The sequence below is a fragment of the Theropithecus gelada genome, chromosome 13, assembly GCF_003255815.1.
Source record: "Theropithecus gelada isolate Dixy chromosome 13, Tgel_1.0, whole genome shotgun sequence".
Lineage (NCBI taxonomy): Eukaryota > Metazoa > Chordata > Mammalia > Primates > Cercopithecidae > Theropithecus > Theropithecus gelada.
The window spans coordinates 49,135,703-49,150,494 of NC_037681.1; the positions used below are offsets into that span (position 1 = coordinate 49,135,703).

The window sequence follows — 14,792 nt, forward strand, 5'->3', positions numbered from 1 at the left end:
ACTACATGCCTGGGTTTGAATCCCAGCTCTGCTGCTTATTTGTGTGATTTGGGCTAGGTTTTTTAACCATCTGTGCCTCGGTAAATCCCATCTACAAAGCAGAGATAATAATAGTACCTACCTCACAGGGCTGTTATAAGGATTAAATGAGGTAACGCGGGTGTAACATTTAAAACAGTGGCACAGCACATAACAGGGATATGAACAAATGTTAGCTACTATCAGTGATATGTGAGTGGGGGAAATACTGCCTTGGACTTGGGGCAATATCAGATCTGAGTTTCTGGAAAAACACCTGTGGAATAAGTAAGGGTTGGCCACCTCCTAAAACAGGACAAAAGATCTGGCTTGCCTAGATCCTTAGCGTGACTGCCTCTCCTCCTGCCTTTCTAGAAGCAGTATTACGTGATGGAAATATTTGGTGGGTGCTGTGGGCACAAAGATAAGTTAGTGTGTTTTTAACCCCTAGGAGCTGAGTCGAGAGTGGGAGAAAAATGCATAAATAATTACCAGGTAGGATGATTAAGCAATATACTGGAAGCAGCAACAGAAACACACTGTGGAAAAAAGATACCCACGGCGTGGATGGAGATACAAGATGTGTGAAAGCGCTAAACACAGGCAGCCATATGCACCCATGTAAAATTGTATTATTGCTGACTCCTACAGGGCCCACTTTAACTCTTCTTTCAACCAGAATCCCTGCGGAACTAATTTTGTAGAACCACTGGGGGTAAAGACCTTTATTTGCAATGTCGAACTCCAGCAGAGTTAACCCCTTCTTGCTTTTCACAAGCGCAAACCCGGGTTCCAAACGCTGCAGTTCGCGTTTCCCGGATAGGAAGAAACACGAGGAACTGCTTGCAGATCTAAGGTATGAAGTTATGAAAAGGAAAGCGAGGCCAAAAGGGTGCAACCACCACGTCTGGAAAACGCCAGTGAAGCAGAGGAGGAGGAAGGTGAGCCCTGCCCCAGCCCGCTCTGCGTAACCGGGACTTCCTCCGAGCGGCAAAGCTGGGAACCTCCTTGGCGCCTGCGCCGCGGCGGCGAAACTCGGCGCCGTGGACGTGGAGAGAGAGGGCGACGCACCTGCGCGAAGACGGTGGCGGCAGAAGCCCCTCCAGTGCGGCTGCGCGGAGGCCCAGGCGTCGAGGGGAACCTCGGCGGGGAGCGCGCCGCGCGCCTGCGCGGAGAGCTGCGTGACGCGGCGGCGCGCAAGGGACGTGCGGAGTGAGTGGCGCTGCGGGTGGGGCCGTCGGCGGCGCTGGTGAGCTTTGCGGAGCTGGGCGGTGCCGAGGACGAGGAGGTGGCGGCCTTGGTCTGACGCGGCCCTGTTTGTGGGGGCCTCTCTTGTTTATTTATTTATTTTCCGTGGGTGCCTCCGAGTGTGCGCGCGCTCTCGCTACCCAGCGGGGAGGGGGTGGGGGGAGGGCCCGGGAAAAGGGGGAGTTGGAGTCGGGGTCGAAACGCCGCGTGACTTGTAGGTGAGAGAACGCCGAGCCGTCGCCGCAGCCTCCGCCGCCGAGAAGCCCTTGTTCCCACTGCCGGGAAGGAGAGTCTGTGCCGACAAGATGGCGGACGGGGAGCTGAACGTGGACAGCCTCATCACCCGGCTGCTGGAGGGTGAGTGCGCGCCAGGCCGCGGGACGGAGGGAGGTCGGGCGCCGCCGCCGACCCCTGCGTCCACCTCCGCCCCCGAAACGCGGGGGGACCTCTTTCCCGCCCCGAGGCTGTCTCTGGGAGCGCGGCGCGGCAGACCAGCCGAGGAGGGGGCGAGGAGGCTGCTGGGCGCCGAGGAGCGGCCTCCGGGAGCGCGGTCAGGGGAAATCGGGGGAGAGGGGGCCGTCCCCGCGGACCCTTGGTGGCCAGGCCCGCCGGCTGGCAGCTGTGCGGAACGGGTCTGCGGGAGACAGCCTTTCGGAAAGGCCGCCGGGCTCCGCGCGCCGTCGTGCTCGCCTCCGGTGACCCCTCCGAGAAGGGGGAGAGGATGCCTGCCACCGGGCTTTGTGTGTCCGTGGAATCAGTGTTTCTTCTCTGTTCTCTTTGTGCATTGCCCTTGGCTGCCTCCGATTGTCGTTCCGCGAGTGAATTTTATGTATATATATGAAAACCTGTCCGTAACAGGAATGCTTCGTCTGCTCTGCATTTTTACACGATGCCATAGAATGGATTCTTCTTAGAGAGGATAAAATTAGCGGGAATTTATCTACCATTTGTTATTCGGCCTAAAAAAATTGTAAGACAAAATATTTGATCAGGTTGAAGATGCACGTAAGAAATGTGATGTATGTAGATGTTGGCTTTTGCGTTTGATTTGAGCAGAGCTTAATTTCTGCACAACTTAGTGAAGATCTATTTTTAAAGCCTGTCTTGTGTTCGAAAGGTATTTGCAAGTCTACGCAGCATTTGAACTTTCCGGGCCCTGGTGTTCTTATCGAATAGTTTTATGTTGGTGGGAAGGCAAGGGGGAGGGAAAGCGAAGAGTTGGACTAGCCAGGAGTTAAATGTATTGATTCATTGCAGGATATTATTCAAAGTTAAATGCCAAACAGTCCTTCTACCCTAAAATTTTCGTCATCACTAATTGTTTTGTGAGTGTGTAGAAAAGCCATTAATCCCTTTTAAACAATTTAGAGGCCTCTTTGTTAGCCGCCATCGAAGGATTGCATATGTACTGTTTGCTTTCAAATTACCTTAAGATAATTGTTTGCTACAGTAAAGCAACATGTACTTATATTTGGAAAATCATCAAAGAATATTTTAATGGGGGAGGGGTAACTCGTTTTTTTCAACGAATGTGTCGGTATCTAAAACCCAAGTTCTGTGTGTAGCCGTTCTGTAACTAAATACTGTATATTTGCTCCAGAAGTGAAAGCCATCCAGCAGTCTTAAGACTGAATAGGAAGCAAAAGTTTTACCAGGAACTCTTATTTACCTTTTCCTTTACTATCAAGTTATTCCTGGGAGGCCCCCTGGTGCCTGCAGTCAGTGTTCACTACCTAAGACTTTGTTTCAGATGTGAACGTCTTGCTGGGTCTTTGAGAAATTTGCTTTGAAGAAAAATTGTATTTTGTAACTGTTCTATGAGAGAAATACAGTTAATTAAAAAATGTATATGTCTTGTTTACATTTGGGAAAGTAGAGGCCTACTCTTCCCCCCCCCCCCCCCCGACGGAGTCTCACTGTGTCTCCCAGGCTGGAGTGCAATGGCACGGTTTCGGCTCACTGCAACCTCCGCCTCCCGGGTTCGAGCGATTCTTCCGCCTCAGCCTCCCGAGTAGCTGGGATTACAGGCACTCCGCCATCATGCCCGGCTAACTTTTTTTTGTATTTTTGTAGAGACAGAGGTTTCACCATCTTGGCCAGGCTGGTCTTGAACTCTTGACCTCGTGATCCACCCGCCTCAGCCTCCCAAAGTGCTGGGATTACCGGCGTGAGCCATGGCGCCGGACCCAATTTTATATATTTTAAACTTTGCTTGTAAATTTAAATATTTTAAAAATATGTTTGTATCTCAACTTCTTTATATTTTATTTCATTTTCCATCTATTTTATAGGCATAAAACAGATTTATGTTTTAAAATGTTTGTATCCTTTTAAATTAGATGCACCTTTTTATGATTACAGGTACTTAAACTTCACGAGTGGGTTGTGCAAGGTTACTGGAAAAGACATTGGGGGAAAAATAGTCTAAGTGATTCCATTTGTTTTTGTGAATTCAAATTAAATATTTGGTTTTGTACAATCTTTTTTCCTTTTTGGGGGGCGGGGGTAAGAATTGTAGTCCAGACACATTTCTCTCAATTTAGCAAGCGTTAACATGTTGACCTCCTCCTTGCCAGGCACCAGCAATCCTAAGACAAGACACAGTCTCTTCACTCAAGGAGCTCCGAGTCTAAACAAGTGACTTTCAGGCTTTTTCAGCCTTCTCTCTGTCCTGTGTTCAGCACACATTCTATCAGTAGGTTTCAGTACTTCTTCATCCTACAGAAGCATGTTTAGTTTGACAGTGCTACCCAGGGATTCTTAAATATTCTAGGTTTTTCACCTCCTTCCCAAATCGAGGCCTATGGAAAGACTTGTCCAGAGCAGACTTGAATTTTCTAGTAAATAATTATTTTTAATCTTCAAAGAAAATTTTGTCCACCTGGATTTTCAATGATATTACATTCTAGTTCATGATATTTCATAAAACTGCCTAGCAAGAGTAACTGTGGTTAGTGTTTTTAGTGTCAAATGAATGTGTAAGTAAAAATTTGGCAAGAATTTCTCTGCGTTGGGGAGAACATTCAGCAGGATCTGATCTCATTTTAAAATGCTGATTGTAGCCCCACAACATATTCCTGATTGTTTTTTCTTTTTTACTATATTAAATCGCCGATCAGTTGTACACACTTCTGGTGACTACGTTTTATGAGTTGCTTTTTGTTTTTCTTTTTTAGGTGGGCATATTATTGATAAGTTTTTTTTTTTTTTTGGAGACAGAGTTTTGCTCTTGTCAGCCAGGCTGGAGTGCGGTGGGGTGATCTCAGCTCACTGCAACCTCCACCCCCCCAGGTCCAAGCGATTCTTCTGCCTCAGCCTCCCCAGTAACTGGGACTACAATTGCGTGCCACCACACTGCGGCTAAGTTTGTATTTTTAGTAGAGTTTCACCGTGCTGGCCTGGCTGGTGTCGAACTTCCGTCCTCAAGTAATCCACCCACCTCGGCCTCCCAAAGTGCTGGGATTACAGGAGTGTGCTACCATGCCCGACCTTGATATGATATTTTCAAAGAGTCCTTTAGGTCATTTTAATACATACATGCCATTTAATGGAAAACAAATACTGATTTTATTATTTGGATGGTGCATATTCTTTCAGTATGTTTTATTGGATTAAGTTTTGCTTGGAACTAAAAACCAAAGACTTCTACTGTATCCCCTGTAGTGACCCTGTTGGCCACATTCTTGTGGCTTATCATAGTGTTTTGATCATTTAAATTGAAGCTAGTTTGTAGACTATTCTGGAAAATCCCGTAAAAGCTTCTTTCTTAGATGAGTGGTTCTCAAAGAGGGGTGGGAAATGAGAGTATAGCAGAATCACCTGGGGGAACTTCGTTCAAACTATAAGTGCTAAGTTTGTTTTGGAGGAAGTGAAGTGAAATGAGTAGAATCTAATGCATTTGGGAGGAGGTTAGTATGGAAAACTGCTGCTGGGTGAATAAGATAGTGCCAGCTCTGTTCCCAACCACAGTCTTGATCCAGGTATTTAAAAACTGGAATGTGCTAGTTCATATAGTATGTCTATTATGTATCATATATGTTATAATATGAAACTGTTTAGAATTTGCTTTTTTCTGATTATGAAAGGACAGCATTCTTTCAAGAAGTCCCCTGTAATTCCACAATCAAGAGCTAACTTGTTGAAATTTTGATATGTTTTTGTTTAAAGTATACTTTGTAAAATTCATGTGCTTTACGTCATTAGAATATTTCTTACATAGCTTTATGAGTTAGTTTTTCATGTAGTGTTACATCATGAACATTTTCCCTTGTCATTGAATTGTCTTCAGAAATACCCAAAAGCGATTTGCTGTGTGATAGAAAAGTTTTTCTTAAAGTGATTTTTAACATATTACCACGAAGCCGAACTTGACTATTACAATATGAGTTGTAGAATATTAGCACTGTGTAAAGTTCCATAGCAAAATGTGATTGTGTTACATTTTTGGCCCACTTACAGTTTTATGAAAATCTTGGGATATGTGTGTACCTGTTTTGTTTTTTAAATTCATTTTTCATTTAACTTTGACCTGTCAGATGTCTGAATTTGTGACACTGCTTGTGATCTTTTAGTGTCTTTTCTTTCTTGTGAAACATGTATAGTACTCTTAAGATTTAGTTAGGCTGACAGGCTACACTTTTAACTTTTCCTTTTCAAGACAGGCTGGAGTGCAGTGGCTTGATCATGACTCACTGCGGCCTCTACCTCCTGGTCTCAATCAGTCCTCCTGCCTCAACCTCCTTAGTGGGTGGGACCACAGGCACATGACACCTCGCCTGGCTAATTTTTTTTATTTTGGTAGAGACGACGTCTCCCTATGTTGGTTGCCCAGTCTGGTCTTGAACCCCTGTGCTCAAGCAATCCTCCAGCCTTGGCTTCCCGAAGTGTTGGGATTACAGGTGCGAGCTGCTGCACCCAGCTTTTAGTGTCCTTTTGAAGGCTAAAAAAATAAATGAATGGATTTGAAAACTGAAATAGATTTTTTTTTTTTTTTTTTGAAACGGAGTCTCACTTTGTCGCCCAGGCTGGAGTGCAGTGGCACGATCTTGGCTCACTGCAAGCTCCGCCTCCCGGATTCAGGCCATTCTCCTGCCTCAGCCTCCCTAGTAGCTGCGACTACAGGCACCTGCCACCAAGCCCGGTTAATTTTTTGTATTTTTAGTAGAGACGGGGTTTCACGGTGTTAGCCAGAATGGTCTTGATCTCCTGACCTCGTGATCTGTCTGCCTCGGCCTCCCAAAGTGCTGGGATTACAGGCGTGAGCCACCGCACCCGGCCGAAAAGTGAAATAGATTAATGAAAGCGTATTAAAGCCCTCTGTTTTAAGATGACAGCTTTATCCAGATATAATTCACATACCATACAGTTTACCTATTTAGAGTATACGATTTTTAGTATACTACAGAGTTGTGCAGCCATCACCACAGTGAACTTTATAACATTTTCATAGACAAATACCCCCCCAAAAAACGCTGTTTCCAGTAGCAGACACTTCCCATTTCTCTCCATTCCCTCCTGGCCCCCACTAATCTACTTTTTTTGTCTCTTAGGTTTGCCTATTCTGGATGTTTCATACAAATGAAATCATACAATATGTTGTCTTTTGTGACTGGTTGCTTTTAATGTTTTTAGCATTCATCTTTGTTGTAGTATGTATGAGTACTTTATTCTTTTATGACTGAATAATATTCCATTGTATGTATATATCATATTTTTAATTCATTCATCAGTTGATGGACATTTTGTTTTCTTCTTTTGGCTGTCGTGAATACTTGTAGTGCTGCTGTCAACATTTGTGTATAAGTTTTTTTTGTGGGCATATACTTTCAGTTCACTTGGGTATATAGCTGGGAGTGAAATTTCTAGGTCATATGGTAACCCTATGTTTAACTTTTTGAGGAACTGCCAGATTGTTTAAGGCCACTTTACTGATTAAATTGTTTAATTCCGACCAGCAGTCTAAAGGTTAGGCAGTTTGAAAGAAGTGTCAGTTGTTCCTGACAACCTCCACTTCTGTAGGGAAAGTGTTGTGTGTGGATGTACAGCTAGACTTGTTAGAAAAAAAGAGCACGTTGGGGAGTGGGGGAGATCACCCGAGGAATATTTTATCTCGTTGATTCTTCTGGATGAGATACTCGAGGAGACATAAAGGTCATGGTTTATTTTTTAACTGATTCAGAGATTAGGTGTTTGTTTTCTCTGAATTAGTTCAGCGAGTAAGGGAAACTGACAGTTTGAAGAAGTAGCCCAAGGGTGTTTTTATTTTGCTATCTGAAGGCAGACCTGGAGCTTTTCTGGTCAATATCTAAATCCAAGATGAAAATTCGTTGGAATTTATACATTATTTAAATTGAGTCTAGAGACAGAACTATATTAAGATTCAGGATTAATGGGGAAGATAGTTGCATCTAGTAGGTCTTTTTCTTTCTTACTCTCCACGTTTATTACTTTTAAAAGAGTATACATTCCAATGCCATGCATTTTTTATTTATTTTGTTTTTTTTTTTTTGGTGGCAGGATCTGGCTCTGTCACCAGGTTGGAGTGCAGTGGCATGAACACAGCTCACCTGCAGCCTCAACCTTCTGGGCTCAAGTGATCCTTCTACCTCAGCCTCACAAGTAGCTGGGACCACAGGCATGCACCACTAATTAAAAAAAATTGGTAGACACAGAATCTCACTTTGTTGCCCAGGCTGGTCTCAAACTCCTGGGCTCAAGCAGTCCTCCCACCTTGGCCTCCCAAAGTTCTGGGATTACAGGCACCCAGCCCCATTTTCAAACATTTCTAACAGAGGTAAAATAATACAGGTATGAAGGAATGTTAAGATATTTAGAAATACTGACTAAAATTCTGTTATATATTTCTGAAAGGTTGTTCTGGAATCTTGGTGGCATATAGGGAGGCAAGGGGAAGAAATAGTTCATAAATGTCATTAGGTTTAGCAGTGGTGTGGTGGATAGGGATTCCCAGTCGAGTCTTCTAGGATTTGTGATTGGATACAAATTTATACCCTTAGGCAGCAACCACTGCTTCTAGCAGCTTTAAATAGCCATTTCAAGGCTTATTCAAGTGTAAATAACCGATAGCCATTTTTTTCCTGGTTTGATAGAGGAAGTCAGTCCTTGGTCTAGATGGGTACTTGTCATACAGGAGGGAAAAGGGCGGGGGCTGCTGTCCTTTATTCTGCCTCTAAACTATACACGTAGAGCACAGTGATTTATGAGAGTATGTGTAACCCTCATGAATATCACTGGCCTCAGAACCCTCTCTTGCCAAATTTACCTGCATCTGTGCAAAGACAAATGGAGAATTAATGATATGTGCATATCCTAGAGGGAATAGCCTTTGGTTTTTGATGCATACCCACACTTGCATAATTGGGAGGTTTTAACATAGCATATTTCACCATAAAGGAATTTTGTTCTAAGAATGTTAATCAGAATATCCCTAAGTAACAGAAGTTCCCATCTGGTCAGTTGCAAGGTGACCAAAACACTTTCTTGCTTTGAGTATAGTCATATGCTCCATCAAATGATGTTGTGGTCAACAATGGACTTCATGTAAGATAGTTAGTGGTCCTGTAAGATTAGAATGGAACTGAAAAATTCCTGTCACTTAGTGACATCATAGGTATAATGTCATAGTGCAACGCATTACTCTTGTTTGTGGTAGTGCTGGTGTAAACCTGTTGCATTGCCAGTTGTGTAAAAGTATAACACAGGCCAGGCGTGGTGGCTCATGCCTGTAATGCCAGCACTTTGGGAGGCCAAGGCAGGTGAACCACTTGAGGTCAGGAGTTCGAGACCAGCCTAGCCAACATGGTGACACTCCATGTCTACTAAAAATACAAAAATTAGCTGGGCTTGGTGGCATGCATATGCCTGTAATCCCAGTTACTCAGAGGCTGAGGCAGGAGAATCGCTTGAATCTGGGAGGTGGAGGTTGCCAAGAGTGAAGATTGCACCACTGCTCTCCAGCCTGGGTGAAAGAGTGAGACTGCATTTCCAAAAAAAGAAAAAAAAAGTATAACACAATTATATAGAGTACATAATGTTTGATAGTGGTAATAAACAGCTATGTTATATATTTACTTTTTTTTTTTTTTTGAGACGGAGTTTTGCTCTTGTTGCCCAGGCTGGAGTGCAATGACATGATCTCAGCTCACCACAACCTCCGCCTCCCGGGTTCAAGCGATTCTCCTGCCTCATCCTCCTGAGAAGCTGGGATTATAGGCGTGCGCCACCACACCTGGCTAATTTTTTGTATTTTTAGTAGAGGTAGGGTTTCACCGTGTTAGCCAGGATGGTATTGATCTCCTGACCTCAGGTGATCCGCCCACCTTCGCCTCCCAAAGTGTTGGGATTACAGGTGGGAGCCACCACACCGGGCCCTGGGCTCTGGAGTGTATTCTTATTTTTAAAAACTAGTTAACTTAAAACCACCTCAGGCATGTCCTTCAGGTGGCGTTCCAGGAAAAAAAGCGATGTTATCCTGGGAGGTGATGGCTCCATGTGTGTTACTTCCCCTGAAGACCTTCCAGTGAAGATGTGGAGGTGGAATATTGATGATCCTGACTCTGTAGGCCTAGGCTAATGTGTGTGTATATGTCTTAGTTTTTAACAAACGTTTAAAAAGTAAAAAATATTTTTAAAAATAGGAAAAGGCTTATAGGATAAGGATATAAAGAAAATATTGTACAGCTGTATGATATGTTTTTGTTTTAAGCTAATCGTTACTGTAAAATTCAAAACGTTTAAGAAAATTTTTAAATTTCTAAAGTAAAAAATGTTAACAGTAAGCAAAGCTTAATTCTGGAAGAAAGAAATATTTTTATCTTTATTACTGTATATATATTGTGCCTTTTCTGTGTTTAGATACACAAGCACTCATTGTGTTACAGCAGCCTACAGTATTCAGTACAGTAACATAGTGTGCATCATGCTTTGTAGCCTAAGAGCAATAGACTATACCATCTAGGTTTGTGTGAGTCCGCTCTATGATGTTTGCACAACAACAAAATCACCTAACTGCATCTCTCAGGAAGTATCCCTTTGGTAAACGTGTAACTGTATTTGTCTGACGCCATTTTAACCTTCCCCCTAGTCCTACCTCTCATTCTCAAGATTTGGAGAAATCAAAATCTAAGTTTTCATATCAAAGGTTAGGGATGTCGGATATTACATAACTTTCACTAATGTCATATCTAGCAGTTGTAATCACTTATTTTAAAACTTTAAATAGTAAATTAAGAAGGAATCTTTATAGGTACTTGTATGTTTCCTCAATGTGGTTTGCATCGAGCCTTTTATTTGAATTACTATCGATACTTGAGCCAAACTAGCGAGACAAAAAGACCAGACTTCCCCCCCCCCCGAGACAGAGTCTCAACACCATCGCCCAGGCTGGAGTGCAGTGGCGCAATCTCGGCTCACTGCAGCCTCTGCCTCCTGGGTTCTAGCGATTCTCCTGCCTCAGCCTCATGAGTAGCTGGGATTACAGGCGCCTGCCACCAGTGGGCCCAGCTCATTTTTTTGTATTTTTAGTAGAGATGGGATTTCACTATGTTGGCCAGGCTGGTCTTGAACTCTGACCTGTAGATTCACCCACCTTGGCCTTCCAAAGTGCTAGGATTACTGGCATGAGCCATCGCGCTTCTGAGGGGGAGAAACTTGCAAACCTGTCAGTGAGAAAGAGTAAGGTCTAATTTTAGATGACAGGAATCGCTTTTGTGAATTTCGGACCCCCAACTACTAGAATTATGTGAATCCTGAATGATAATCAGGATTATCATGTTTACTCAGTTAAGTGTTTACTCAAGAAATATTAGTAAATACTGATACATTGGGATGCCATCTTATATAATGATTAAGGACACAGATTCTGGGTGTATTTCAGCCCTGCCCCAGTTTCTTCTGCATATATGATAGTGCCTTCAAACAATTCTTGACACATTAAAGGTCAGAAAATGTTAGCCGTCGTTATTGCTTAGTACAAACCTGAGCTAGGAAATATGTAACAGAGAGCTCTTTGTGCCACTGAGTCCTGGAACTTCCCTATACTAATTTCGAGAAGGCTTTCTTGTAAGTATGTGACAGATACTGTTTCCTGCACTTTCTGTTTATTGCATATGACCATCATTCTAGTATGTAAGTATGTATAACAGTTTCGTTACTATTCCCGTTATTCAGCGTTTATAATCTGGTTTGACATATCAGTGTTGGTGCTGAGAGGGACAGGTATTTCTAGGTAGGTTAAAATGGTGAAAAGTGATTTTGTGCTCTTGTGTGCTTGCTTTTGGCCAAGAACTATAGGGCAATGTTTCTTAAACTTTGAGTCTTGAGACCCCCTTACTCTCAGATTCTCCATATGTATAAAGAATTGAAAACGGGCCGGGCGCGGTGGCTCAAGCCTGTAATCCCAGCACTTTGGGAGGCCGAGACGGGCGGATCACGAGGTCAGGAGATCGAGACCATCCTGCTTAATATGGTGAAACCCCGTCTCTACTAAAAAAAAAAAAGTACAAAAAAAAAAACTAGCCGGGCATGGTGACAGGCGCCTGTAGTCCCAGCTACTTGGGAGGCTGAGGCGGGAGAATGGCGTGAACCCGGGAGGCAGAGCTTGTAGTGAGCTGAGATCTGGCCACTGCACTCCAGCCTGGGCGATAGAGCGAAACTCCGTCTCAAAAAAAAAAAAAAAAAAAAAAAGAATTGAAAACGAGCTTTTATTTATGTGAGGTATTTAACAATGTTGCATTAGAAGTTAAAACTGAGAATTTAAAACTTTCTGTTCTTGGCTGGGTGTGGTAGCTCACACGTGTAATCCCAGCACTTTTCGGGAGGCAGAAGCGGGTAGAATTGCTTGAGGCCAGGAGTTCAAGACCAGCCTGGGCAACATGGTGAAATCCCATCCCTTCTAAAAATATAAAAAAGTTAGTTGGGCATGGTGTCACATGCCTGTAATCCCAGCTGCTTGGGAGACTGAGGCACAAGAAGTGCTTGAACCCAGGGGGCAGAGGTGGCAGTGAGCTGAGATTGCGCCACTGCACTCCAGCCTGGGCGACAGAGCGAGACTCTGTCTCTAAATAAATAAATATCTGTTCTTTAAGTAGCAACTTATTACATTTTAGCATAAATGTTTTTTATGAAGATAACTTTTCTAAAGCAAAAATGTGAGAAGAGTGCCATTTTACACAAATCTAATTTAGTCTTTTAAACAGAAGACAGCTGAATTCACATCTCTGTTTTGTTTCAGTCTTTTGATACCTTGTTTTAGTTGAATATGAAGAAAATCTGTATTCCTACAGATACGTAGTTAGAAAAAGGAGTAGTAGTTTAATAGCTCTTTTATATGATTGTGGGTATTCTCTGATGTTTTTACCAACAATCAGCAAGTGGTGGTTTTTTAAAGGTTAATTTTAAAAGAGATGTGGAATCTGAAATTATATCCATGAATTTTTTTTGTTCTCTTACATTAAAATCCATTGATCTTTCTTGTACTTTAAATGGATCTTACACATGACTTTATAATATGCATTGTTCATTTGGATAATACTGATTCAGCTGAGTTATGCAGATGTCCAGATGTTGAAACAGCTTGTTATGTAATACAGTATACAGAAATGACATTTGTTGATGTTACAAGATCTCATCAGAAGAGTCCTTAACTACGGGGAGGCTGTCAGATTCATGGTGCTGATTTCTAGAATTTTGGTTTATAACTTGAAAGCTTGAATTTTACTGTTGGCAACAAGTACTGTCAGTTGTTTTCCTTGAAATGACAGGGTCACTTTGTTCATTTTCACGCATATCTGTTGAATATCTAAGTCTGAATAACCATAGTTTGTCAGTTATACTTTCCAGTAAAAGTGTTTAGTGAAAAAAAGTGTCTAGGTCAGCTTGGAACTAAAACAGTCATAGGAGTGCTTTCCTTTGCGACAACCATTGTACTTTGGGATGCAGTGGGAGTGCTTTGTGGGCATTTCCCTTTTATCATGTAGATTGTTAAATAGGTGTATTCAAAGATCGAAGTTTAATCAAGTTGATCATTTTTACTGCTTTACCGAAGGGCATACATGAAACTGCCTTTTTCATGTTTCACTTTTGTGTGTTGCAATGAACAACACAGTGACTACCAGTGGGGTTTGGTGCCACTGACTTGGTGTGTATTGAGACACTAACAGTTTTACCCATCCTTGCTTTTGTACTATCAAAGCAGATGTCAATGCAGTTAAAAAAAAAAAAGTCCTTTATTCCTGAAATGTCTAGCCCTCACCTATATCTGTCACTTTTCTTCTTCACTCTTTTCTCATTATATTTGGTATTTGTTTACCAGTGTACCTGAACTGATTTTTAACTTACGCTTTGTGAATTCATGAAAGCCATGGGCCTTCTCAGAAAAATATTTTTATATATGCACAATGTTACAGACAATTTGTGGTATTATACAGAGCTGCTAAAGGCCATTTTGGGCTCTGAATCCACGTTAGTTATTCTTTTGTTTTGAGGCGGAGTCTCACTGTCACCCAGGCTAGAGTGCAGTGGCACCATCTCAGCTCACTGCAACCTTTGCCTCCCAGGTTCAAGTGATTCTTCTGCCTCAGCCTTCCGAGTAGCTGGGATTACAGGTGGCCGCCACCGCACCTGGCTTATTTTTGTATTTTTAGTAGAGAAGGGGTTTCACCATGTTGGTCAGGCTGGTCTTGAACTCCTGACCTCATGATCTGCCCACGTCAGCCTGCCGAAATGCTGGGATTACAGGTGTGAGCCACCGCGCCAGGCCCACATTAATTATTCTTAAGAGGCAGGCCTAAAATGAGAGGGAAGTATGGCAGCTGCCTAATTTTTTTTCACTTAAAACCATGTGTGTGTTGTGTGCATAGAGAAAGACGAGGAGGAAAGGAAGACAGAGTGGGAGAGGGAGAAGGAAAGCGAGAGAGAAAGAATGAAAAAACAAAGGGGGCCAGGTGCAGTGGCTCACGCCTGTAATCCCAGCACTTTGGGAGGCCGAGGCAGACAGATCAGGAGGTCAGGAGATCGAGACCATCCTGGCTAACACAGTGAAACCCCGTCTCTACTTAAAATACAAAAAAATTAGCCAGGCATGGTAGCGTGCACCTATAGTCCCAGCTACTTGGGAGGCTGAGGAAGGAGAATGGTGTGAACCCGGGAGGCAGAGCTTGCAGTGAGCCAAGATTGTGCCACTGCACTCCAGCCTGGGCAACAGAGCGAGACTCCATCTCAAAAAAAAAAAAAAAAAAAAAACAAGACTCCACATTTTAGCCAATGGTAGAATTTTTATTTTTCTGCCTTTTTGTTACTTAAAAGCAAGCTTTTGTGCTAAATATGGCGAAAATGCTAGGAAAAAATCAGGATGTCTAGATTTAACTGCCATTAATTAGTATGTAATCTTAGGGGTGGGGGTTGAGTGAGAGTTAGAATACCAGTGGTCAGTGAAGATTACTAAGATTTTTTGAGGCCAAGGTGGGCAGATCACTTGAGGTCAGGAGTTCGAGACCAGCCTGGGCACA

At 43.0% G+C, this 14,792-nt stretch overlaps 1 protein-coding gene across 4 annotated transcripts in view; it reads left to right on the top strand.

Annotated features, from left to right (window-relative positions):
- The first annotated feature begins 631 nt into the window (after positions 1-631).
- Positions 632-14,792, top strand: part of PPP1CB (protein phosphatase 1 catalytic subunit beta) — a 52,319-nt gene continuing 38,158 nt past the window's right edge. The window contains exons 1-2 of one of the 4 annotated variants that reach the window (XM_025405748.1): positions 632-1,267; positions 1,485-1,623. In XM_025405748.1, the coding sequence (XP_025261533.1) occupies positions 1,572-1,623 (52 nt within the window). In that variant the 5' untranslated portion in view covers positions 632-1,267; positions 1,485-1,571. Of the gene's footprint in view, positions 1,372-1,484; positions 1,624-14,792 lie in introns of all 4 variants that reach the window. The other 3 variants (XM_025405750.1, XM_025405751.1, XM_025405752.1) reach the window with 3 other exon arrangements.